The sequence below is a fragment of the Mesoplodon densirostris genome, chromosome 14 (assembly GCF_025265405.1).
Source record: "Mesoplodon densirostris isolate mMesDen1 chromosome 14, mMesDen1 primary haplotype, whole genome shotgun sequence".
Lineage (NCBI taxonomy): Eukaryota > Metazoa > Chordata > Mammalia > Artiodactyla > Ziphiidae > Mesoplodon > Mesoplodon densirostris.
In genome coordinates this window covers 62,690,316-62,714,558 of record NC_082674.1, presented here as the reverse complement: position 1 = coordinate 62,714,558, position 24,243 = coordinate 62,690,316, and the positions used below count along the sequence as shown (strand labels likewise).

At 44.6% G+C, this 24,243-nt stretch overlaps 1 protein-coding gene across 7 annotated transcripts in view; it reads left to right on the top strand.

Annotated features, from left to right (window-relative positions):
- Positions 1 to 24,243, top strand: part of SFXN5 (sideroflexin 5) — a 116,139-nt gene that overhangs the window by 29,357 nt on the left and 62,539 nt on the right. For all 7 annotated transcript variants that reach the window (XM_060117552.1, XM_060117553.1, XM_060117550.1 and 4 more), the window contains exons 4-6: positions 9,137 to 9,163; positions 9,657 to 9,711; positions 11,689 to 11,714. In XM_060117552.1, coding sequence (XP_059973535.1) covers positions 9,137 to 9,163; positions 9,657 to 9,711; positions 11,689 to 11,714 — 108 coding nt within the window. The remainder of the gene's footprint in view (positions 1 to 9,136; positions 9,164 to 9,656; positions 9,712 to 11,688; positions 11,715 to 24,243) is intronic.

Genomic DNA, 24,243 nt, shown 5'->3' with positions numbered 1-24,243 from the left:
GTCAGGAGTGAGGGGGGCAGGTCTCTGGGAGCCACTGTAGGCTTCTGAGTGGCTGTTCTGGCCCATCATTACACATTCCCCAGAGGCTGGGAACCCGCCCACCTTACTCCGAGCCTACGAAGCACCCACCATACCACATTGGTTGCTCAGAGGCCCCATGTAGGATGGATTCTGCCTGCAACCCGCCAAGAAAGGGCAGCAGAGATGTAAGAGATACTGCCAGTCTCCTCCCCTGGCAAAGCAGAAATGGGGTCAGCTGTGTTTGGGCTTTGCTGAAAATAGAAGAGAAGATACTGGAGAGTTAAAAATACTTGCACTCTGAATATTCTCTGGGTATCAGCAGGATTGTCAGAAGCTTGGCTGACATCCCCCTCTTACCCTGACCCCTAGCCAGAGACTTCTAGGGTCCTGATCAGCACCCAGCCCCTCTGGGGCACCTACAGGTTGGCCCTTATTGTTAGCACAAAAGAGGCAAGTGATTAGTATTAGCTGAAGCATATGTATGAGGTGCTAGGAGTTGTACTGGGTGCTGTAGACTCATCTCTTGGCTGGGTCATTGTGGTGGCCTCCTGGGTGGTCTCCCCATTCTACCTGGGCCCCCTCTGCTCATTCCCAATATAGTACTCAGAGTGATCTGTGAGAATATACATTACACGGTTCTCTGCTCCAGGGTTTCTCGGCCTCAGCACGATTGGCATTTGGGGCTGGATGGTTCTTTGTCGTGGGGGCTGTCCTGTGCACTGTAGGACATTTAGCAACACCCCTGGCTTCTACCCACTGGGTACCAATTAATGACAACCAGACATTTCCAGATGGCCCCTGGTGAAAAATTGCCCTCCTGTTAAGAACCACAGCTCTAGTAAAAACTCAGAGTAAAAGCCACAGTCCTTAGCACAAGCTGCAACACCCCAATTCCTCTCTGGTTTTGTTTCCTACTACTCTTTCCCTTATTCAGTCCACTTCAGTCACACTGGCCTCCTTGATGTCCCTCAAACATGCTGGGGAGGCCCACCCTGCCTCAGGGCCTTTGCACTGGCTGTTCTGCTGGACAGAATAATCTCCAACCAGATATCTGCATGGCTCACTCCCTCCTTCAGGTATTTCCTCCAAAGTCACCTCAATGAAAACTACCCTGACCACCTTACTATACATCATCCTACTTGAGAATTTCTCCGGGGAAAGAAAAGTCAAGGGAAGCAAAAGAAGGAGCCACTAGGGTCAGAGGCAGGACAAGAGATGGAATTTGGGGGGGCCATGGCTAGTGGGGGGGATCCAGGGACTAGAGGTGCTTCTGGGAGTGGGGAAATGCAGCCTCAGTGTCTCCCCCTTCCCTCTACCACCCCAGATCCAGCCCTGGTCTTTTCACCCCTCTCCCGTATGAGAGGAGCTGTGGCCCTGGTCATGTCACTGTGTTCCTGTGTCCCCTGAGTATTCCCCATCCTTCACCCCTCCTTTTTCGAGGACCCTACTGCAATAAATTTTTTTAAAAATCCATCCTTGCTGCTAGTACACTCTCCCTATCCTTACCCTGTCCTACTTTCCCATGTTTCTTGAAGCCCTCATCCTTCTAACATATGAGAAAATTTACTTTTTATTATTTTTATTGTTTGTCTGCACAAGCATGTGAGCTCTACAGAAGCAGAGATTTTTGGTCTCTTTTTTCACTGATATATTCTTAGTGCCTAGAGCAGTGCCCAGCAAATAACAGGTGCTCAATAAATATTTGTTGGATAAATGAATTTTCTTTAATCGTCACAAGAACCTTGAAAGTAAGTATTCATATTCCTATATCACAAATGAAGAAATGGAGGTTCAGAAAGATTAAGTAAATTGCCCCAAATCACAAATAGGAGATCTGGAATTCCAATTCCCAGCAAATGGTTTGACTGCAGGGTCTGGCCTCTTAAGAGAGAGAAGCTGTGTGTACACGAAAGTCGCGACTGCTAATGTGTGTTGTGTAGCAGAATGAGCGGGGATGTTCTTTCTCCTTTCATCTGTAGAACTGGGGAATACCTTTGCCCCACATAGATATGCATTTGTATCTATTACCTGGGAGTAACCATGGCAACAAAATTAATGGTGAAGAATAATGGGATTGGCCCAAATGATAAATTAAGAAGATTTCTTGTTGTTTTATGGAGGCATCCTCTGCCTTACAGAAGGATCCCCTTCAGGCTCTGTTTAATTACCTTCTGGAGGTTGTTTTAAATAGGCTCTGTCTTTGCTGCTTCAGAGGTTTGGAGAAGCAGCTTGGAAGGAACCAGACTGGGGAGGGGATGGAGCCAGACTGGGGACAGGGCCTGGGCAGTGACTCCTCCATCTGGGGTCTGGGCACTAGAGGTCTCTGCCCTGAGAAGGCAGGGGGCTTCTCCTCCTGAAGCTTGTTTGGGGCCCACTCTCTACCCCTCCCTTGGCTTCTACACTGGGTTTCTAACAGGTTCAGATGGCAGCTCAGCTGAGACTTAGGCCATTTCTGAAATCAGCAAACTTCTGCATTGTTCCAGCAACCTTTCACCCAACTGTTTCCCCACACCCTCTGTGTCCTCATTCTCCAAGTTGAGAAATCAAGAAAGGTCCAAAGTCACACATCCACGCTGGTTTGTTGCTGCAGCCAGTAAGTTCTAAGGGCTCAGGGCTGCACTTTTTAATGTTCAGCCAGAGGCACAGAGAGAGATGGCTGAGCCCAAAGGAGACCAGGCCACACTGAGGAATTGACCTTTAAAGTGGAGCTGCTTTGGTGGGCTGACAGAAGACTCGGAGGCCTCCCTGTCCTAGATTCTCAATGTGGATGGACTGTCCATTGCATCTCCTTTGGCCTCCCATCAAATGCTTTACATTCCACGACTATCCTTGCTTATAACCTGTTTGTAGGGCTGGCTCATTAAACTGCAAACTAGCAACCAGCTCTTGGCTTGTGGGTGGTATCTGCTGCCATTTCTGCATCCAGCATCTGACCCATGGGTCCAGCAGGTCCCAGAGAAAAGCCCAGACCCAAAGAGTCAGACCCGAGTCCTTGTCCTGTGCTCTCTGTAAGCTGGGCCTGGCATCATCAGACGAGAAGGGACCCTGGAGGGACTAGCTTCCACCTGCTGCATGATTAATTAAAAAAAACAATGTAAGTCTAAGGAGTGAGGTGACTTGCACAGGAAGACCATGTGAGTTAGTGGCTAAGCCAGGCCCCAAATCTGCGACCCTGACTATTGTTGCTGCAGCCTGGAGATGGGATGAACCCAAATGAGATCAGGTCATGACTAGGAAATTTAGTTTAAAATGGAGCTGTCCCTCCCACCTCACCCCAAAACCTCCTGAGGTGGGAGCACTGCCAGATGCCATGAGAAGAGTCTCAACACGACTTAGTGCTCATTCCTTCCTCTCTCCACTGGAAAGCCTTCTCTGACATCATGGGAAACAGTTTCCCAAAACCCCAAATGGGTTACCATAGTTAGGGCTATACTAACTGCTGTAATGAAATGATCTCAAAACACACCGGCTCAAGTAAGATAGACGTTTATCTCTCCCTCATGTAATAGTTTGAGTTCCAGGTGGGCAGGTGGCTCTGCTCCACAGGATCATTCAGGAACCCAGGCTCCTTCCATCATGTTTCTCCACCGTCTCCTTGGGTCCTGCTCTCTGCACAGCCCAGGCTGCGCTGCAGCCACATCCTTTCTCTGGCTTACAGGCAGGTGACAGCAAGTATAGGCTGGGAGGTGCTAGCCAGGGAAAGGCACATCTCACTTCCCCTCGGATGCCATTGGAGGACTCAGTCACATGGATAAGCCTAACTGCAAAGGAGGCTGGGAAATGTAGTGCAGCAGGTCAGCCACCTGCCCGCTACCTTTCTATTACTGTGGACGAAGGGGCATAGGTTGTGTCGGAAAGTTAACAGTCTATGCCATAGAGGTCAATAAGGGGCTTGGAAGTTGTGCCTGCTATTTCTATTTTCTAGTGGTTACTCTTAAATTTTTAACAATCATTTTTGAGTAGGTAACATGTGAACAATCTACGGAATTCTAAAGCTATCAAAAAAGTATAGAATAAAAAATAAGTTTCCCTTTCCCTGTCTCCCAGTTTCCCACTTCTTCTCCCTAGAGTAACCATCAGTTTCTTCTGTATCCTGCCAGAGATATCTGCATACATTTATCCTTTTCCTTTAAGTGCTAATGATATAATAGTGATAACTCCAGGGACATTCAGTGGAGCATGATTGTAATAGCAAGAAACGGGACAGTCACAAAAGGACAGATATTGTATGATTCTACTTATATGAAATATCTAGAGTGGTCAAATTCACAGAGACATAAAGTAGAATGGTAATTGCCAGGAGCTGAGGGAAGGAGCACTGGGGTGTTAGTACTTACTGAGTACAGCGTTTCAGTTGGGGAAGATGAAAAAATTCTGGAGATGGTTGGTGGTGTACAACAATGTGAATGTACTTAATGCCACCGAACTGCCACTTAAAAATGGTTAAATGGTAAATTTTATGTTATTTATATTTTACCACAATAAGGAAAAGATGAGAAATAGCTGAAAAGTCCACCAATAGGGTGCAGTTTACAATATATTCATTCAACGTTTCTGTTAGGAAGAATAAGGCTGCTCTCCATGCTCTGATGTGGAAAGATGTCCACATATACATACTAGATGCCTAAAGGGACAGAACAGTGTGCACTGGTACGCTGGCATTTAGAGATGGTGCATGGGGATGCAAGAGTGGGGGTTATGGAACCAGACTGCTCGGGTTCAAATCCCAGTGCTGCCGTGGGATTCTGGGCAAATCACTAAACATCTCAGTGCCTCGGTTTCCACATCTATAAAATGGGAGATATACTGGTCCCTGCCTCATAGGGTTGTTGAGGAGATTAATAAGTTAATATGTACAAAGCCCTCAGAAAGGTGTCTGACACATAGCACTTATTCGCTAAATGTGACTGAATGAGTCTGCGTCCCAGGTCACGAGCTGTAGTTCTGGCTCCACCTCCGAGACCCTGGGCATGGCTGTGAGCTTTACTTTTCTCATCCGTCCTATGGAAACAGATTTCTGAGTGTGAGACTCAAATAGTTAATGGGACCATTGCCACTTATCTGTGACACTAGCCTGCCTGGGCCGTGTGTGGAGGTGCCATCGCGGTTGGAGAACACTCCTGTGAGCTCTGGGCTTCTGGCCTTGCCTGCTCACACCCCTGCTGAACTTCTGCCTTTGCTGCTGAGCCGGTGCTGCCTGAGTCTCCATCACTGCTCTCTGGGTGGGGGCGGAGAAGGCAGTCCTTGAACCTGAGGGACACAGATGCAGCTATGGCTTACAAGGGCTGCTTGGCTGGACTTGGGCGGGAGGGGAGGAACAGGTGCTGGGGAGGAGCGTCTGCTGCCCGGCTGCAAAGGGAGGTTCTGGGACCTCAGATGATGTCAGCCAAACTTCTTCCTCCTCTTGTGCCTCAGGCCTGGCTGTCACCCTGGCCAGACCAGACATCGGTGTGCTCCAGAGGGCCCCTGGAGAACAGGGGGGACACAAGTCTGGAGGCAAGGAGGCTTGGGTGCCCATCTCCATCCTGCCACCAGGCCCCTGGAACCATGGCTGAGTCACTTAGTCTCTCTGAGATGAGTTGCCTTGTCTGAAAGTAGTCTACCCACCTCACAGGCATGTTGTAGGAATAAGACAATAGAGATGAAGTTATTTTGAAAAATAATTAAGTCCTTTTAAAAAATACTGCTCCTTTGACTGACTTCCCCGCTATGTTAGGCATTTATGGAGCATGATCTAGGGGCCAAGTATTTCAGTTATGCGTGTCTCAGTGAACCTCTGTATTGGTCAGTATAAGCCAGGTGCTGTAACAAACAACCCCTGGACTTCAGGGACTTATACAGTAACGTCTGTTTGTCACTCGTGTCAGAGTCCAGTGAAACTCAGGAACTTGGCACATGCCGTTGTCCTGGGGCCAGCCTCCTTTTACCTCATGGCTTTACTGTCTTCTAGGGCCTCATTGTCCTCCTCTGGATCCTCTGTGGGAGGCTTTGGGGCCAAGCCTGGAAGTGGTGAACTCCACTTCCACCCACAGTCCATTAGCTAGCACCCGGCCATGTAAGGCCATCGGACTGTGGGGGAGGCTGGAACGCACAGACTTAGCTGTGTGCCCAAAGTGAAATGCCAGCTGCCAGGAGCACCAAGCATAGTCCCCGCCCTGCCCTTACAGCACCCCATTGTACTAATGGAGAAACTGAGGCATGGAGGCAAAGTAATTTGCCCAGGGCCACACATCCAGTAAGTGATTGGAATGCAGGCTGCCCGGTCCTAACACCTGCTCTTTACACTGTTCGTTAATGTCTTAGATCAGGGTTTTCAGCCCAGGCTGTTCATCAGAATCATGGGGATGGTTTTTCTTTATTTAAAGAATAGTATGAAGAGATCTTGAGTTTTTGAAAAAATAAATAGCTTTAGATTTGCTGTGTGCATGGCTCTAGGAGATGGTGGGGGCTGGCATTCAAAGGCAGGCCCCTGCTCTGAGGAGCTGGGCTATGACTGTACAAGGTGAGGGGACCCGGACCCAGGAGATTCTGATTTGGGGTGGAGAGCGTGGGGTGTTAGGAGTCTGTGCCCAGGGCCTGGGGTTGCACCTGGGATGATGCTGGGACGTGGTGGGATGCACTGCAGAAGGCACTTTCTGAGCAAAGAAAGATCAACCTTTTATCAGTTTTTTTTTACCTCTCTGCTGTTATGCTCTCACATACCATCTTTGGCTAACAGTGATTCTACATTTGGTTTTTCTTTCTTTAGTCTCCTCTGTTCCTCAAATATAATTAAGAAAAAAAAAATCTACTGCTTCTAATCTTTCTGGGTCTGGAATAGCAGACAATCAAATATGTTTGAAATGTATCTAAAATCAGAGTGATTAGGCTGTGAATTAGGCTTAAGGGACTGCTGTTAGTAAAATGCATAAACTTTAATACAGATGGTCCTTGACTTACGATGGCTCAACTTACAATTTATAGACTTTATGACGGTCTGAAAATGATATGCATTCAGTAGAAACTGTACTTTGAATTGTGAATTTTGATCTTTTCCTGGCTAGTGTTACGTGGTCTGATACTCTCGTGATGCTGGGCAGGCAGCGAGCCGCATTTACCAGTCAGCCACGAGATCGAGGGGGAAACCACCCATACACTTAGACCCATTATGCACCCACACGACCAGTCTGTTTTTCACTTTCAGTACAGTATTCAATGAATTACATGAGATATTCAGTACTATATTATAAAATAGCCTCTGTGTTAGATGACTTTGCCCAACTGTAGGCTAATGTAAGTGTTCTGTGCACATGTAAGGTGGGCCAGGCTAAGCTATGACGTTTGGTACTTTCGGTATGTTAAATAATTTCAACTTATAATGGGTTTATTGGCACATAACCCCACTGTAAGTCGAAGAAGGTCTGTATATCAATTTTATAACTCTATTATTGCTACCCAGTAGCATTCTGCAGCTTACTTTATATCGCAGATGACAACATTGCCGTATAAATGAAACATAACTATTCTGTTATAAAACTTTAAACATCAATGCTGACCACATCTCCCCTCTTACCTCATACCCTTCTTGCTCTGTTAAAAATGCACTGGCCTTTGGTTTGCCCACAATGTAAAATTTTACTTGCCATATTTTCTTGATTCTAAAAAGGCTATTTTATCACATTTTATCATCTCTTAAATGGGATGAATCTTTTAACTGATGGACGTCTTGGCGTTATGCCACTGTTTTCTTTCTTTTTTTTTGCGGTATGCGGGCCTCTCACTGTTGTGGCCTCTCCCGTTGCGGAGCACAGGCTCCGGACGTGCAGGCTCAGCGGCCATGGCTTACGGGCCCAGCCACTCCGCGGCATGTGGGATCTTCCCGGACTGGGGCACGAACCCGTGTCCCCTGCATCAGCAGGCGGACTCTCAACCACTGCGCCACCAGGGAAGCCCTTTTTAAAATTATTTATTTATTTATTTATTTATTTATTTATGGCTGCATTGGGTTTTCGTTGCTGCATGCGGGCTTTTCTCTAGTTGCGGTGAGTGGGGGCTACTCTTTTGTTGTGGTGCGCGGGCTTCTCATGGCGGTGGCTTCTCTTGTTGGGGAGCACGGGCTCTAGGCACACGGGCGTCAGTAGTTATGGCACGCATGCTCAGTAGCTGCGGCTCATGGGCTCTAGGGCGCGGGCTCAGTAGTTGTGGCACATGGGCTTAGTTGCTCCACAGCATGTGGGATCTTCCCGGACCAGGGCTCAAACCCGTGTCTCCTGCATTGGCAGTCAGGTTCTCAACCACTGCGCCACCAGGGAAGCCCCATAGTTTTCTTTCTTAGTGGCACATAATAGTATGTCTTAGGATCAACGATGTCTTAGAGTCGATGAAATGCAGTATTTTTATCATTTGAAGGAATTGAAAAATTGTTCTCCAGCCCATCCCCATGCTGTGCTGGAAGAGACAACCTCCTCATTCATTTGAAAGCACACAACCTTCTTATAACAATAACAAAAATAGGAATAATAGTATCTACAAGATTTTGCACTTGTAAAGCACCTACTATGTGTTCAGCACTGCTCCAGGCACTTTTCACATGCCTCTTCAACAATGTTAGAGCACAGCTATTATCCCCATTTTACAGATGAGGAAATTGAGACTCAGAGGTAGAAGTGGCAAATCCAGGGATCCAGGCAGTCTGTGTAGCTCTGAAAAATTATGCTGTGCTGCCTCTAGTGATTCTGGGAGACAGCTGAAGTATCTTCATTTAAATCAGGGCTTCTTACCTGGCCACACCTTAAAATGAACTAGGGAGCGTTAGGAAAATGCTGGAAGAATTCTTCAAGTAAGTTTACAGCACAGCCAGAGTCGAGAACCCTTGGTTTAAATAATCTATGTGAGATCCCCCAGCTCTGCTGTTCTGGGATCTCTGGCCTTCCTACCTACCCCCTGATGCCACCCCGCCCCCAGCCCAGGGTAGCTGCCAGACCCGGGGCAACCAGGACAACCTGAACCTCTTAAGGCCTTTGGAGCTGGATTCCTTGGTTAGAAAATGTGGCTTTGAGACCTTAAACTGATATGTGCTTTTAATCTTTGTTTTTTCTTTTCTCTTCCTTCCTCTCTTTCCCTTCCTTCCTTCCAGCTCTGGAGTGCACAGAAAATCAAGCAGGTAATTCAATTTTGGATTCTTTTCCTTCCTTTCTACTGTTCTCAGAGACCCGGCCCTGCCCTGCCCTGCCCTGGCCCGACCCCCCTTCTTTCTTCCCCAGCACCAGGGTCTGAATTTCTGAAGACTAGAGCTCAGGTCAGCCTGCCTTTCCCTGGGCCCCCTGACCTCCTTCCCCATGGGCTCCTTCCACAAAACCCTTATTGTGGGCCTGTTGTGTGCATGGCATGGGGGACAGAGGGCCTGCAAGGTAGACATGGTCGGCTCTGTGCTGCATTCAGCTTTGAGCACTAGTTAGGAGAAGCTCTGTTTATGGCCCGTGTTTGGTTTACTCTTGCCCCGAGCGGTGGGAAGGATTGACTGGCCACAAGGCAAGGTGGGATACAGCCATTGGCCACCTAAGTCTTCCTGGGGGAGCTGTCCTCCCCTTTCCCCCTCCCATGTCCCATCTCCCTCCCCAGCTGTCACCCTGTGCTCTGTTCCCGGCTCTTGCCAGGCTATTCTACACCCGGACACCAATGAGAAGATCTTCATGCCCTTTAGAATGTCAGGTAAGCCCTTGGGAACCTCTGGTTCTGCCTCGCCTGGGCCGATTACAATGGTCACAGATCCAGGAGTGTCCAGATGCGCTTGGCCTGAGGGACGTACAGAGCCTGTTACACACACGACCACACTCGCACCTGCATGGTCACTTTGGCTCAACTGTACAGGACTGGCCAGCCTATGGAGCTTTAAAAATGTGCCTGTCTGCCTTTACTGCCTGAGCAGTTGGGGTAGAGTCGAGGCCTCCACAGGTGAATCTGGTGCCCCCAATGCCAGGTTACACCCCATTCACTCAGCAGCAGCCCCAGGGTGACGCCTGCTAGGACGAGCCCTGCCTTCCATGAGCCACTCCTCTCCTACCTGTGCACACTGAGTGCCTTCCTTCCAAGCCCTACTCAGCCTTTTCATGCAGTTAACCCCCAGACTAACTCCCTTGTCTCTGATCCTACTTTTAACCTGCCCTTCTGAATGTATGCACTACATTTGTACCACTACACACACAGGGAGGCGGATTCCCATTCTGTGGAGACCAGTGGGCAGAGAGGGTAATGGAAGAATGCGTATAAGATCCCTGCCCTCAGGAAGTCCCTGCCCTGTGGTCACTAGAGGGACAGCTCTGTTATGTAGAGCTTAATGGCCTAGAAAGCACTTGCCCATACACTGGCTGGGGCTGGCGTGGTTGTCCTGCCTACGGTTCTGAGAGGCTAAGGGCCTTGTCCAGAGTCACACAGCGGAGGTCAGACTCACACCAGCATGCTGATGCCTCCTCCATGCCGTTGCTCAGTGCGGCGGAGTGTACCCCCCACCCCTGAGTCACAGGGCGGGTGGGAGGGCTGGTGGCTGCTGCCTTGGGAAGCCCTCAGGTGGCTGGAGGAAGGGTCCCTACCAGTGGGTGTTCTCAGTCCAGGAGGTTAGTCAGGGTCCCTACCCTCAGAGAGCCTGAACTCATGGGGCTGAGAGAATAGACAAGCACATGATGTCATTGTGCAAATGGGCAGTTAGTGCCCGGTGACCCTTGCTTTGCCGTGAGGAACTCCAAGGCGGTGAACGCTCTTGTAGCTGCGGCTGTAGGTCCTCCCCAGTGCCTGCGTGGGGCCATAGCAGGCTCTCCCTCTGAGACTGGCTTATTCTGCGATTCTCTGATCAGTCTTTGGGCCTCTCCCTGGAGGGGTGCAGGTAGGAGAGTGGCGGCTCATGTGTACAAATATGCACACGCAGGACCCCAACCTTTGCTCTAGACGTAACCCGTGCAAGTGTTGCTCCCTGCTGCTGGGCCACCAGCTGACTGGCTGCTGTAAGTTAGTGGCTGGGACAGGAGGATGCCCACCTACAGCAGTGAGGCTGGGGGAGGGGCCTTGCCATAGTCTGGGGGCCCTGAGCCGTGGGGAGACGGCCAGGGCCCAGCTGCACTTCATGCCAGCCCTTTCCTGCTCTACTGAGGATGTCCAGCTAGGGCCCTAAAGATTCAAAGAGCTCTGGCACTTAGAGGCACACATCTCAGGTGGGTAGGGAATGCCCTTTCCAGAAATGGTCATGAAGCTGGGAAAGTAAGGGTGTGTTTTAGAAAGACAGGCTGAGGGAAGGAGGAGGACATCCCAGGACCTCCAGAGACATTGCGGTGAGGCTGGCGGGGCTTCGTGGCTCCCGGAGGAAATCGTGGGGGGACCACCAAGTGCAGAGTGGCAGCGCCCCCGCCGTGGGCGCCTCCTTCAGGAATGGGCCCCTGGCTTTGGGGGCGAGTGAGGACTGAGGGGAACAGAGACAAGGAGGTTGGGGGACACAGGGGAGCCCTCTGTCTTGGGGAGGGCTGGGCTGGGAAAAGGTCTGGGGCTAGAGGTGCCTCCCGCTTAACTGACCCGAGCCCTCTCCCTGGGACCACTGCCAAGACCAAGGCCAGAAGTCTCTCTGGCCTCCCAGTTGAAAGGCAGGTGGGGCAGAGTCAGGTGGGATTATAAAACCCGACTCTTCTCTCTGTCCTCTCACAGGTTACATTCCTTTCGGGACGCCAATTGTAAGTATTACCTTCAAAGGGTTTTCTTTTCTAAAAAAATTTTTAATGTATAACTACATCGCTGTTCATAAATATTTGAGTTGTTGATTTAGGATAAATTCCTGGAGGGGACTCACTGGAGAAAATATCATATATTTCTTTTTAATTCTCTTGATGTGTATTGTCAAACCTGTTTCCATAGAACGTGTGCCAATGTACACCCAACAGGGCCTCAAAGTGCCTTCATCCCTATATATTTCCCATTCCAAGTATTGTCGTTAGTTAGGACATGCTGGTTAGATTACAGGGAAGTTTTCCCAGAAAGCTTGGGAAGTCAGAAAGTAAGGGTGCCTTCTGAAAACTGGAAAATTCAGCATTATTTTTGTTCTGTTTTGAAATCAGGATTAAGCTTACTGTTAATCTTTTTATATTGGGGTAAAACAAATGTACAGAAAGGGTGCATTTGTCATAAATGTACGGCTTGATAAGTTTTCACAAAGTGAGCTCATCTAAGTAAATATCGCTTAGATAAAGATATAGTGCATTACCAGCGTCTCAGAAACCTCTTATGTACCCCCCCTCAGTCACTAACCTCACAGGGAACCACTTTTCTGACTCCTTCATTATATTCTCATTTTGCCTGTTATTGAACTTTATATAAATGGAATCACTTATATAAATGTACTTTTTGGAGACTTGGCTTCTTTCACCCAATTGTTTATGAGACTTACTGTTATATGTAGTATTAGCTTGTTCTTTTTTGTGGCTGTATAATATTCCACTGCTATAATTATATAGAAATTTCTTTATTCATCCTACTGTTGGTAGACATTTAGGTTGTTTCCAGTTTGGAGTTTACAACAACAAGCTTTGAACATGATTGTACAAGTCTTTTAGAGGATATATATAGAGATACATACACACGCACACACACACACACACACACACACACACACACACACCTACACACATCCTCATTTCTCTTGCATTGTACCTAGGAGGCTAAAGAGATAACAACTAAATGTGGGATGTGATCCTAGAATTGGGATTGGGATCAGGGCAGGTGTATATGGAAACTGGTATTGCAGTTTCTTATAAACACACACCTACAATGTGAGCCAGCAGTCCTACATTTAGGTATTTACTTCAAGAGAAGTGAATACATATGTCCACACAAAGATCTATATATAAACATTTATAGTAACTTATTTTCATCTTAGCCTAAAGCAGGAAACAGACAAGAATGACCAACAGATGTTAAAACCACTAAGTGAAAAACTGATGGGGAACAGGATATTTACCTAGTCTGAAAGTTTCCTATATATTTCATAAATATCATTCATTCTATGTTTATTAATTGGAAGCCTCCTGTAAATAAGGGTCTTCCCTTCTGCCTCCCATTTTCTTGTTTTTTAAAACTGTCAGGGCTCCCCTGGTGGCGCAGTGGTTGAGAGTCCGCCTGCCGAGGCAGGGGACACAGGTTCGTGCCCTGGTTCGGGAAGATCCCACATTCCGCAGAGCGGCTGGGCCCGTGAGCCATGGCCGCTGAGCCTGCGCTCTGCAATGGGAGAGGCCACAACAGTGAGAGGCCCGCGTACTGCAAAAAACAAAACAAAACAAAACAAAACTGTCAGTATGGTCTTGTATATTTTTTATATTCAGTGGATAGTAATTTACTTTTTTCATTATTCATTTTTATATACAAATTGTGCCAAATTTGACCAACAGAAACCCTTTAAAGCAATTTCAGTGTCCATTTGACATGTCTTTTTTATGCTATGAGTATGTACTTCAATACTTTCTAGCACAATGTATGGATATTCCAAACTCATCTTGTAGTTTTTCTGCCCCATTTCTCCAAAGAGCCTTGGTTCCTTTTAGAGGGGAATGGTATTTAGAAACCAAAATCTGGATAGTTAAGTGTGCTCATTGTTACTGGTATGTCATTGTTTCTAGGCCCTCTGAGCAGACAGAGCTAGGACATACAGCTTTTTAAAAATCATGACTACATACTAATACCTCTAATTCCAATCCAACATCTCAGAGTTCTTCCCCTCCTTCCAGTCCATATCTACATCTTCCTTCTCCCTGAATGAGAATACAACAACAATGTATTTATTCAGTTACTAAATCTTATATATACAAATAAAAGAATTTCAGAATTGCTACATTAATGCCACTCAAACATGTATTAATCCCCCCCCCGCCAAATGTATTAAGTAAAGCTTGAGATTTCTCTGAAGTTCTTTTTGTCCGTTGAATAGATCCTACTGAGAGTATATAGTCAGAGAACTGTGTTCAGAAGTTATTTGAGAGGGCTTCCCTGGTGGCACAGTGGTTGAGAGTCTGCCTGCCAATGCAGGGGACACGGGTTCGTGCCCTGGTCTGGGAGGATCCCACATGCCGCGGAGCGGCTGGGCCCGTGAGCCATGGCTGCTGAGCCTGCGCGTCCGGAGCCTGTGCTCCGCAACAGGAGAGGCCACAACAGTGAGAGGTCCACATACCGCAAAAAAAAAAAAAAAAAAAAAAAAAGTTATTTGAATTAATTATTTTCTTCTGTGTGTATATGTTATTTATTTGATATACAGTTAGGTTTATTCATTTCTGTTGCCACTGAATTTCATATGTTTTCCCATTCTTATTGACTTATTTTGGGAACTATATAAAATGTCAACATAGTTCAAAAGTCAAAAGCTATGTAAAAAAGGCATAATAAAAGTCCCATTTCCCTCTCTATCCCTTCTACCTCCTTCCCACCCATCCTCTCTAAGTAAATTTTATCCTTCCTATTTCTTTTTGTAAAAATAAGCAAATACAAATACATTTCCCTTTCTTTTTTCTATAAAAGGTACTGTATTATATAACCCTTCTGTGCAATTTTTTTTTTTGCTTAATGACATATCCTGGGAATCACAGTGTATCAGTTTATAGCGATCTTCCTCATTCTTTTTTTTTTTTTTTTTTTTTTTTTTGCGGTGCGCAGGCCTTTCACTGTTGTGGCCTCTCCCGTTGCGGAGCACATGCTCCGGATGTGCAGGCTCAACGGCCATGGCTCATGGGCCCAGCCGCTCCACAGCATGTGGAATCCTCCTGGACCGGGGCACGAACCCGTGTCCCCTGCATCGGCAGGCGGATTCTCAACCACTGCGCCACCAGGGAAGCCCCCCCCCTTTTTTTTAAATAGCTGCGTAGTAGTTACTTCCATACTACATGGAAGTACCATAATTTATTCAACTATTTTCCTACATATGGACATTTAGACTATTTCCATTATTTTGCCAATATGAATAATGCAAGAATAGTCTTGTGCATGTGTTTTGATATTGTTGGAGATATATCTTGAGGGTAACTTCCTAGCTTCTATGTAAGGACTAATTAAATAGACATTTCTGGCAATACTGGGCAAGAAAAAGGAGAGAAGATACAAATAAAAAATACTAGGACTAAAAAGTATAATAATTACAGATATAATAGAAGTTTAAAAGATCAAAATGCATTGAACAATCTGGGGCAGTAAATTTGAAGACTTAGAAAAAAATGGATACATTTCTGAGAAAGTACAGGTTACCAAAAACTGCCTAGCAAGAGGAAATATAGAATTTGAAAAGACCTGTAAATAGAAAGAAATTAGATCAGTTGCTTAAAATATATGCACCAAAGAAGTAACAAACAAATAAAAAATTACCACTAGGCTCCCATGATCTTTCAGATGACTACACTCAAAGGAATAGCCAAACTCAATCTTTACAGAACTCTTTAAAGAGAATAAAAAAGAGGAAATATTCCCCAATTCATTTATGAGGCACTTTGAGACCAATACCAAAGAAGTAAGTATGAGAAAGAAAAATTATAGGCCAATATCACTTATGAAATTACACATAGTCTAAATGAAATAATAGCAAGTTGAATCCAGCACTGTATTAAAATATATCAAAAAAGATTTACCCAAAATGGTAACATTAGAGAATGTATTAATATAGTCCATCACATTAACAAATTGAAGGAGAAACATGATGATCTCAGTAGATACAGAAAAATCATTTGATAAAACATAACTCCATTTATAATTTTTTTAAAAAGAGGTTAGTTAGGTCTAAAAGGGAGCTTCATTAACTTAATACAGTATCTGTCAGAAAAAACAAAAAAAAAATCCAACCCCATAGCAAGAACCATTCTTAAAGATGTCAGATAAAGGTAAAATCTTAATGTCTGGGACAGGGTAAGAATGCCTGATAGTAGTGCTTCTATCCAGCATTTTCCTAGGAGACTAACAAGTACAATAAGACATGAAAAAATAAATGACCAGTATTAGGATTGGAAAGGAAGGAACAAAATTTTTCATGAGAATAGGCAAACTATTGGAACTACTATTTTATAAGATTTCTGGATGTAAGACAAGTATACAAGATAATTGCTGTATGCCTATAAACTATAACAAGCATCTAGAACATGATATATTTTTTTAAAAGAAAGCATTTATGATAGCACTTAGAATGATAAGTTACCAAAAATAAATTCAAGAAAGGATGTGCAAGATCTTTATGGAAAAACTTATAAAACTTTATTGAAGGACATTGGAGATCTAAATAAATGGAGAAATATATCACCTTGGGTGGGAATATTCAATATCATGAAGATACCCATTTTCTTCAAATTATATTTAATTATATTCAATAAAATTCCAATCAAAATCTCAGCAGGATTTTTTATGGAACTTGACAAGTTGATACTAAAAATTATATGAACAAGCTAAGGGCCAAGAACAGCCAAGACAATTTTCAAGAATGAGGTGGTGGGAATTCCCTGGTGGCACAGTGATTAAGAATCCATCTGCCAATGCAGGGGAAGTGGGTTCGATCCCTGGTCTGGGAAGATCCCACATGCCACAGTGCAACTAAGCCGGTGTGCTACAACTACTGAGCCTGCGCTCTGAAGCCCGCGTGCCACAACTACTGAGCCCACGCCCTGCAGCTACTGAAGCCCGCGCGCCTCCAGCCTGTGCTCCACAACAAGAGAAGCCACCACAGTGAGAAGCCCGTGCACTGCAACGGAAACCCAACGCAGCCAAAAAAAAAAAAAAAAGTATGAAGTGGTAAGAGGAGAGTCACCCTACTAAGTAGTATAAGACAGTTTGGTTTTGGTTTGGAGATAAGCAAATAGATCATTGCAACAGAATAGAAAGTCTGGAAACATGCCCATGCCCATACCCATATGGAAGCTTGATATTTGACAAATCAGTGGAGAAGAAGGATGGACCATCTAAAAAATGGTGCTACCTATGTGAAAAAGAAATAAAGTTAGATTTCACCTCATACACAAAACACATTAAATATGAAAAGAAAATATTTGCAGCACTGTTTATAATAGCAAAAGAAAAGGAAACCACTGAAATGTCCATCAAGAGAATGGATAGGGCCTCCCTGGTGGCGCAGTGGTTGAGAGTCTGCCTGCCGATGCAGGGGATACGGGTTCGTGCCCCGGTCTGGGAGGATCCCATATGCCGCGGAGCGGCTGGGCCCGTGAGCCATGGCCGCTGGGCCTGCGCATCCGGAGCCTGTGCTCCGCAACGGGAGGGGCCACGGCAGTGAGAGGCCCGCATACCGCAAAAAGAAAAAAAAAAAAAAAAAAAAGAGAATGGATAAGTATTCATGATTTAGTCATGTAATGGAATACTTAACACAGGAAAGAAAATAATGAACAGGGCTACATTTATCAATATTGATAAATCTCGGGCCTCCCTGGTGGCGCAGTGGTTAAGAGTCCGCCTGCCGATGCAGGGGATATGGGTTCGTGCCCCGGTCTGGGAGGATCCCATATGCCGCGGAGCGGCTGGGCCCGTGAGCCATGGCCGCTGGGCCTGCGCATCCGGAGCCTGTGCTCCGCAACGGGAGAGGCCACAACAGTGAGAGGCCCGCATACCACAAAAAGAAAAAAAAAAAAAAAAAAAAAAAAATTGATAAATCTCAAAAACAATGATGAATGAAAAAACAGTAGCAGAGTAATAATACTGTCTGATGTCATTTATATAATGTTTTAATATGCAAAGCAGTATTATATATATATTTATGGGTATATTTTTCAAGGATCCATAAAAACATTCATGGGAACAGTTAGCAACAGATTCATGATACTACTTACCTCTGGAGAGAGAGAGAAGGCAATGGAATCTAGCAGAACAGGAGGTGCTTCATTTGTATCTGTTATGTTTCATCTTTTAAAAAGATAAAAATTTCACAAAAATTTGACAAAATGATAAGATTTGGCAGTATGTGGATATTCATTGTAGTATCCTCTAGACTTCTCTGTATGCTTGCAATGTTTCATTTTATACATATATTTTAAATATATATCAACATGTATAGGGAATATCATTCTCATCACTATCCTTTTGTAGTTTCCCTGAAACTTCTACATTGTTCTGAAATATTCTGAGAAAATCTTATGTTTCCCCCACTGTAATTGTGTGCATTTAATTTCCTTGCATTTCTTATAGTTTTTGCTGTATATATTTCAGTGCAGTGGGGTTTGGTGTGTTCATGACATTTTTATCTTCTTGATGTTGTAATCTCCACCTTCCCACCTCTCTCTCTTTCTTTCTTTCACACACACACACACACACACACACACACACACACAAAATATCCCTGTTTCATTGAATATTGTTGTCTTGAATTCTACTTCATCTCATATTAATATTTCTATTCCCATTTTATTTGCCTTGTAAATTATTGCCTACACATTTATATCAGAGTGATATTTAATTTTTGTGTATATGTCACTCGTAGACAAAATTGAGCTAAATTCTACTCTTTTTTACCCAGTTTGAGAAACTCTGTCTTTAACTTTAATAATTAATGGAACCCATTCATATTTATTCTGCCACTGGTTATTGTGAGCACTTATCCCAGCCATCAAGTAGCTTGTTTGTTGGTTTGCTTATCAAGTTTGTTATTGTTTCCATTTATTTTCCTGATTTGTACTAGAGTGGTAATTTTCATCGGTGCTTTTGATTTCTTAAGTAGTTTGGAAGGGGAGCATCCTAATCCTCTCTAATTACCATTCTCCTATAATATTTTATGGAGAGATTTCGCTGTATCTTACCTTATCAATATCAATAATTGAATAGTAAATAGGACCTCCCCAACCCTACCCATAAAGGAAGAGACTTTTAGCGTACCGTTTTACCCTACTGTCTACTCTACCATTTCACCCATACACACCTGTCAAGATTTTGGAAATAATTTGGAATCTCACCAGTTTTTTGAATCCTTGCTTAACACCTATATTAAACTTCACAATTTTTTAGGCTTTTCGTGTGTGTGTGTGTGTGTGTGTATGTGTGTGTATGTTCTCTATGTTTTGCTAGAGTACTTCTTTAAATAATATTGAGTGTGTGGGCAATACTTTCTGAGACCTTGCATATCTGAAATGACGTTTCTTCCCTTCTTATATATGAACAATAGTTGGCCTGATTCTCTTTTTCTTTATGGATAAACCTCCCCCATTCTCTTTGGGAGCTTTTGGTATTTTTTCTCTTTATCTTTGGAGTGCAGAAATATCCTTAGGATTAAAAAAAACTTCTCCATGTATTTTATAAAATTATACAAGTAATACATGAATATGTTCTTTGGAATTCAAAAATATCACCAAGAATATTTTTAAAGAATATTTTTAAAGTTATACAAGTCATACATGAATATGTTCTCTCAGCTCAGAATTCAAACAATGCAAAAAAAAAAAAAGTAAAGTTCCTCTGACAGCCCTCAACTCCAAATCTATTCCCAGAAGTAACCTCTGTGGAAGTCTGGTGTGAACTTTCAGGCTTTTTTCTAGGCATTTGCAAAGATATGAATCATCGCTAAAAATTTGTTTTTAGATAGATATGTTTTATAAGTAAAAATACACTTATTTATCCACAAATAGCTTAATTACACTTAGCAGTTTGCCTCCATAAGGATCCCCTCCCTCCCTTCCTTCCTTCCTTCCTCCCTCCCTACCTCCTTCCCTCCCTCCCTTCCTTCCTTCCTTCCCTCCTTTCTTCGTTTTTCCTGCTGAGTAGCATTCTCTCCCATAGTGATGGATTTAGATTGTTTCTGATTATTTACTATTAGAAATAACAGTGCTGTGAAAAATCCTTATAAAGTTCTTTTTGCACAAGTATGATGATTTCTTAAGGGCCCATTCCAGAAACTGAGTTTGCTGTGTAAAAGGCAATGCACACTTCCCTGAACACCAAAAAGATCTCACTTCTTTTCATATATTTATTGGCTGTTTACATTTCCTTTTCCGTGAATTAGCTCTTAACATCCTTTGTCCATTCTTCCATTTGCTGTATTTTCCTAATTGATTTGTAAGCATTCCTTATATATTTTAGATATTAATCCTTTGAATTATATATATTACAAATCTCTCTCCCAGCTGTTCTTCCTTTACTCTCTGGTGTCTTTGTTGTAGAAAAGTTTTAAATATTGATTTTTAAAATATAATGATCTTTCCTTGGATTGAGTTTTGAGTCTTGTCCCCACTTCTCACCTCCATCTCCTTTATTAAAATAACTAGATTTGTGAGAGTTGTGTCTGGGAATCAGCTCTTAGATGTATCTATCAATTCTTCTGTTTTCATTTTCTAATTTATTCATTTTTGCTTTTGTTTTTATAATATCCACTTTTCCTCTTTGATTTGTTTGTGGCTGGTTTCTTAATCTTTTGCCTTGAACTTATTCTTATTTATTCTCATTCTTTCCTTCTAATGAAGCTGTTTAGGGCTCTGAATTTGCTTCTGAGTATATCGAATTCTTGGCTATGTTTAATACATTTTCATATATAGTGATCTATGTTTTTATTTTCTAACTAAGTTTGAAATTATAGCTTTGAATCCTCTTTAGTCTGTTAGATAGTCAGAAGAATGCATTTAAATTCCAAATGACTGGGTTTTAAAAGGATATATTCCTTTGTTATTATTTTCTAGTTTATCTCATTTTCAGAGAGAGTGACCGCTACAATTTTGCCATTTGAGATTTATTATGGTTTTCTTTGTAGCATAGTATATGATTATATCAGTTAGGAGTAGGACCACTTGTACATAACAAAAAGTTCAAAATAATAGTAACTTAAACAAAATAATTTATTTCTCTCTCATACCAAAGAATTTTGGAGGTAGGCAGATCCCCACAGTCATCAGGAATCCAGGCTTCCATTTTTCTACACCATTCTCAGTGCTGCCTTCTAGTGTCAGTCACCTCATAGCCCAGAATGGCTGCTGAAGTTCCAGTCATCACAGCCACATCCCAGGGAGGAGAAAGAAGGGAGAAGTAAAAGGATGTACCTCCTAGGTGAGTCATTTCCCTTTAAGTAGTCTTCTTCAAAGTGTCACAGAACAGTTCTGTTTGTATTCCATGTAGAACTTAGCTGGATATATAGTCAATCCCTAATTATAGGGATTCTGTTAGTGAGAAAGAAGTGAAAAATAGCTATAGGTAGGCAAACAAGAATCTGCCATAGTAATTTTAATAAATACTCCATCAATGCTTAAAAATAAAAAGATATATCTTTTGGCAGTGTCATCTCTCCCAAGCCAGAGAAGTTGAGTTTGGGGCTTATTCCTCATAAGAGGCCAACTGGACCCTTTCAAAATTAATGGCTGCCATCAACTGGGATAAACTAGCTAACCCAAGGGATGCCAGCACTGTGTCTAGTTCACAGGTGTTATTGAGGACACCCCATATTTTTCCACTCTCTCCTCTTCGTAAGACAAATCAATCACTTCAGGGTCACTATGGCCTTCTAGGCGTCATGGGAACTTGGGTGCGGATCCACTCCCATGTTGTTCAGGGGTTTACTGCTGAAGTAGACGCTGTGAATGTCCTATCAGGACAAGTCCTCTTCCAGCCTGGAGCAAACATCCCTCTGTGGATAAATGTGTAGGATGTGAGAATAGGAATCCCTGGAATCTGAGATCCTGTATGAACACTTGACTGAGGCGAATGGGCAGCATGACCTGGGATGGCCTCAGTGGCAGCCAGAGCCAAAATGACAGGCTCACCTAGCCTCACTTCCTAGCCCCGAATAGTTGTATTCCGGGATTCAGAACAGGGGGGCCAGAGGCCATGTCCCAAGAGGAGCCACTGGTCTTGGAGAACCTGTAGCCTTCCATCCAGGGACTTTGACGTGGATAAACAATGTGAGGACCCGTTGGTCCCACTCCCTCCCGGGGCCACTGCCTCGCCCAGTAAGGAGGGAGCACTGTGGCTGTCCCAGCACTTCCACCTGAGGCCTGGCTCCCACCAGCCACATCAGCTCCCCTAAGACCCTGCTGTCGTCTGGTAGCACTGAACATCTCAGCAAATGCCTGGTCTGAAGGCGACTGAAGGTTCCAGTCCATGCCTTAGGGAAGCCCCTGCTGTGATAGAATGGGTAAGAAATATACACATGCAGAAACCACTAAAATGCTTACCAAAATAGAAATGGGGTGCCAGCGAATGTGCTAGAACTGGGTCCCTGAGTGATAAAGGGAAGGAGTGAGTAAGGCTGGCAGGTGCCTCGACTAAGATGCTTCTGGAAGCAACATCTAAACTGCCTCCTGCCCAGGTGAGCATCCCTGACTTGACCCCCCACGCTTTTGTCACCTTGCCTGAGAGTAACCCCGCCCCTACCCTGCTCACTCCCAGAGCTCAGGAGAAACGAGCTGGTTTTTTCCCAGAAGCTGGTGCCAGTTTAGTCAGCAGATTTCACAGATCTACTGGCACCCATGTAGTGTCTTATTTTAAGCTTAACATTTGAAGATGGAAACTTTTCCCCCTTTGATGTGTGGCAAAGAGATCCCAATTTATACATAAGCATGGCGGCTAAGCCAGTGCACCACCAAGGCTCTTCCCGAGGCTGGTGCGGTTCATGGCTCCCCTTTTTCAGGTACCTTCCCAGAAGAACCCCACCAACCGTGGTCACTTCTTATAACTGGCATCTCAATTCCCAAGTTTCCACTGAGAGGTGTGCAGCCCTGTCCTTTCCGGGCATGTGTGGCTGGGGAGAGGCAGGGCCAGGGTCCTGGCCCCCATCCCGTCCTCTCTGCATTTCCCCAGCTGGCAGCCTTTACCCTTGGCCCCCATAATGTCTCAGGGCAGGGAGCTGGGTTTCTCTTGTGAGCCTGAGGTTCTCCCAGGTGACATCGTGCCTCCCCTCTCAGCCCTGAGCTCCCTGACGCTGCTGTCCTCCTCTCCCCGCCCCCTGTCATTCTGGAAGTCTCAGAACTTAAGGCCAGAATCCCACTATCCAGCTGGGAGACTGAGGAGGGCAGACCGGGAGCATCCTGTCAGTGAGTCCAGAGGCCTCGGGTTATGTCCAAACCAGATTTCTGTCTTGGGACATTTGGAGCTTGGACTCTACTCTGAACCCTCTCATTTTAACACTGCAGATGATCGTGTGGACTTAGAAACCCCATTTCTCCAAAAGTGCTGGTGTAAGTCAAGTCATCTCTGCGGGGAGGAAGGGTGGACCATGGAGGGTTCACTTATGTGAAGATTTGGCTGAGTCCCAGGGCCTTTCTGACACCTTCCAACCCTCCTCGTCCCAGACTTGGATACCAGTCATTTTGGCTTAATTTATACCATCCAAGAGTTGTTGCTCATTAAGCTGGAATTGACCAGTCAGGGACAAACATTCATTTGACAAAAGATATTTTCTTTAACTGGTTGGGATCCTTTAAATAGCAGCACCCCTAATGCACCGAAGTGTTACTTTTCAGATCATTAGCTATATAAATCAGAAGGTGGAGACAAAGTAGAAGGAAAAAACAGGCAAATTGTTGAATACTGGGGCCCATGGAAGGTCTTTTGAAAAGTAAGAGGAACATTTTAGAATTGAGTGAGTCAGTGTGGAGGAGAAGGGTATGATGCCAAAGGACTGTTGCTTTGCCAGCGAGGACTCCCAGGTATTTGAGAAGTGAATGTCATATGGTCTCACCCCTCTGAAGCTTCTGGAAGCTCTCAAAGAAGATAGAATTGAAACAGATATTTACTACTGAGATGAATACTTCAAAGAAGGCAGGCAGGGTGCTGAGAGAGCATATAATCTAACATCATGTTGAGGACCAGGGAAGGCTTCCTGGAGGAAGTGACAACTAAGCTGAAACCTGGAGGATGAGGAGGGATTAGCCAAATGGAGATGGGGTGGAGGGTGGGAGGACCAGTTATTTCTGCCATTATCTTGCTAAGCAAGGCAATTCTGTGCCCTGTGGTCTTCCCCTGACTTAAGTTTCACCACCCAGTTGTTTTGGCACACACCCTGTTTCCCCTCTGGATTTTTTTATACTTTTAAAATGTTTTCTTTTTCTTATCGCTTAAGTCACTTTCTTATGGGGTAGGGGGTTGCTCAGTTCTGAGTCCCAGTATCACATTGCACAGAATTGTGACCAGCGGCCTTGCTTCCTTGTCCTTGTCTTCAACTGTTCGTGTCCCACTTCTGGCCAAGCAGATTGAGATATTTGGTGGTGCCTCTGTCTCATGCTGAGACCTCATCTCTCTGCAGAGGTTAGAACACTCTGATCGCGGAGGCCT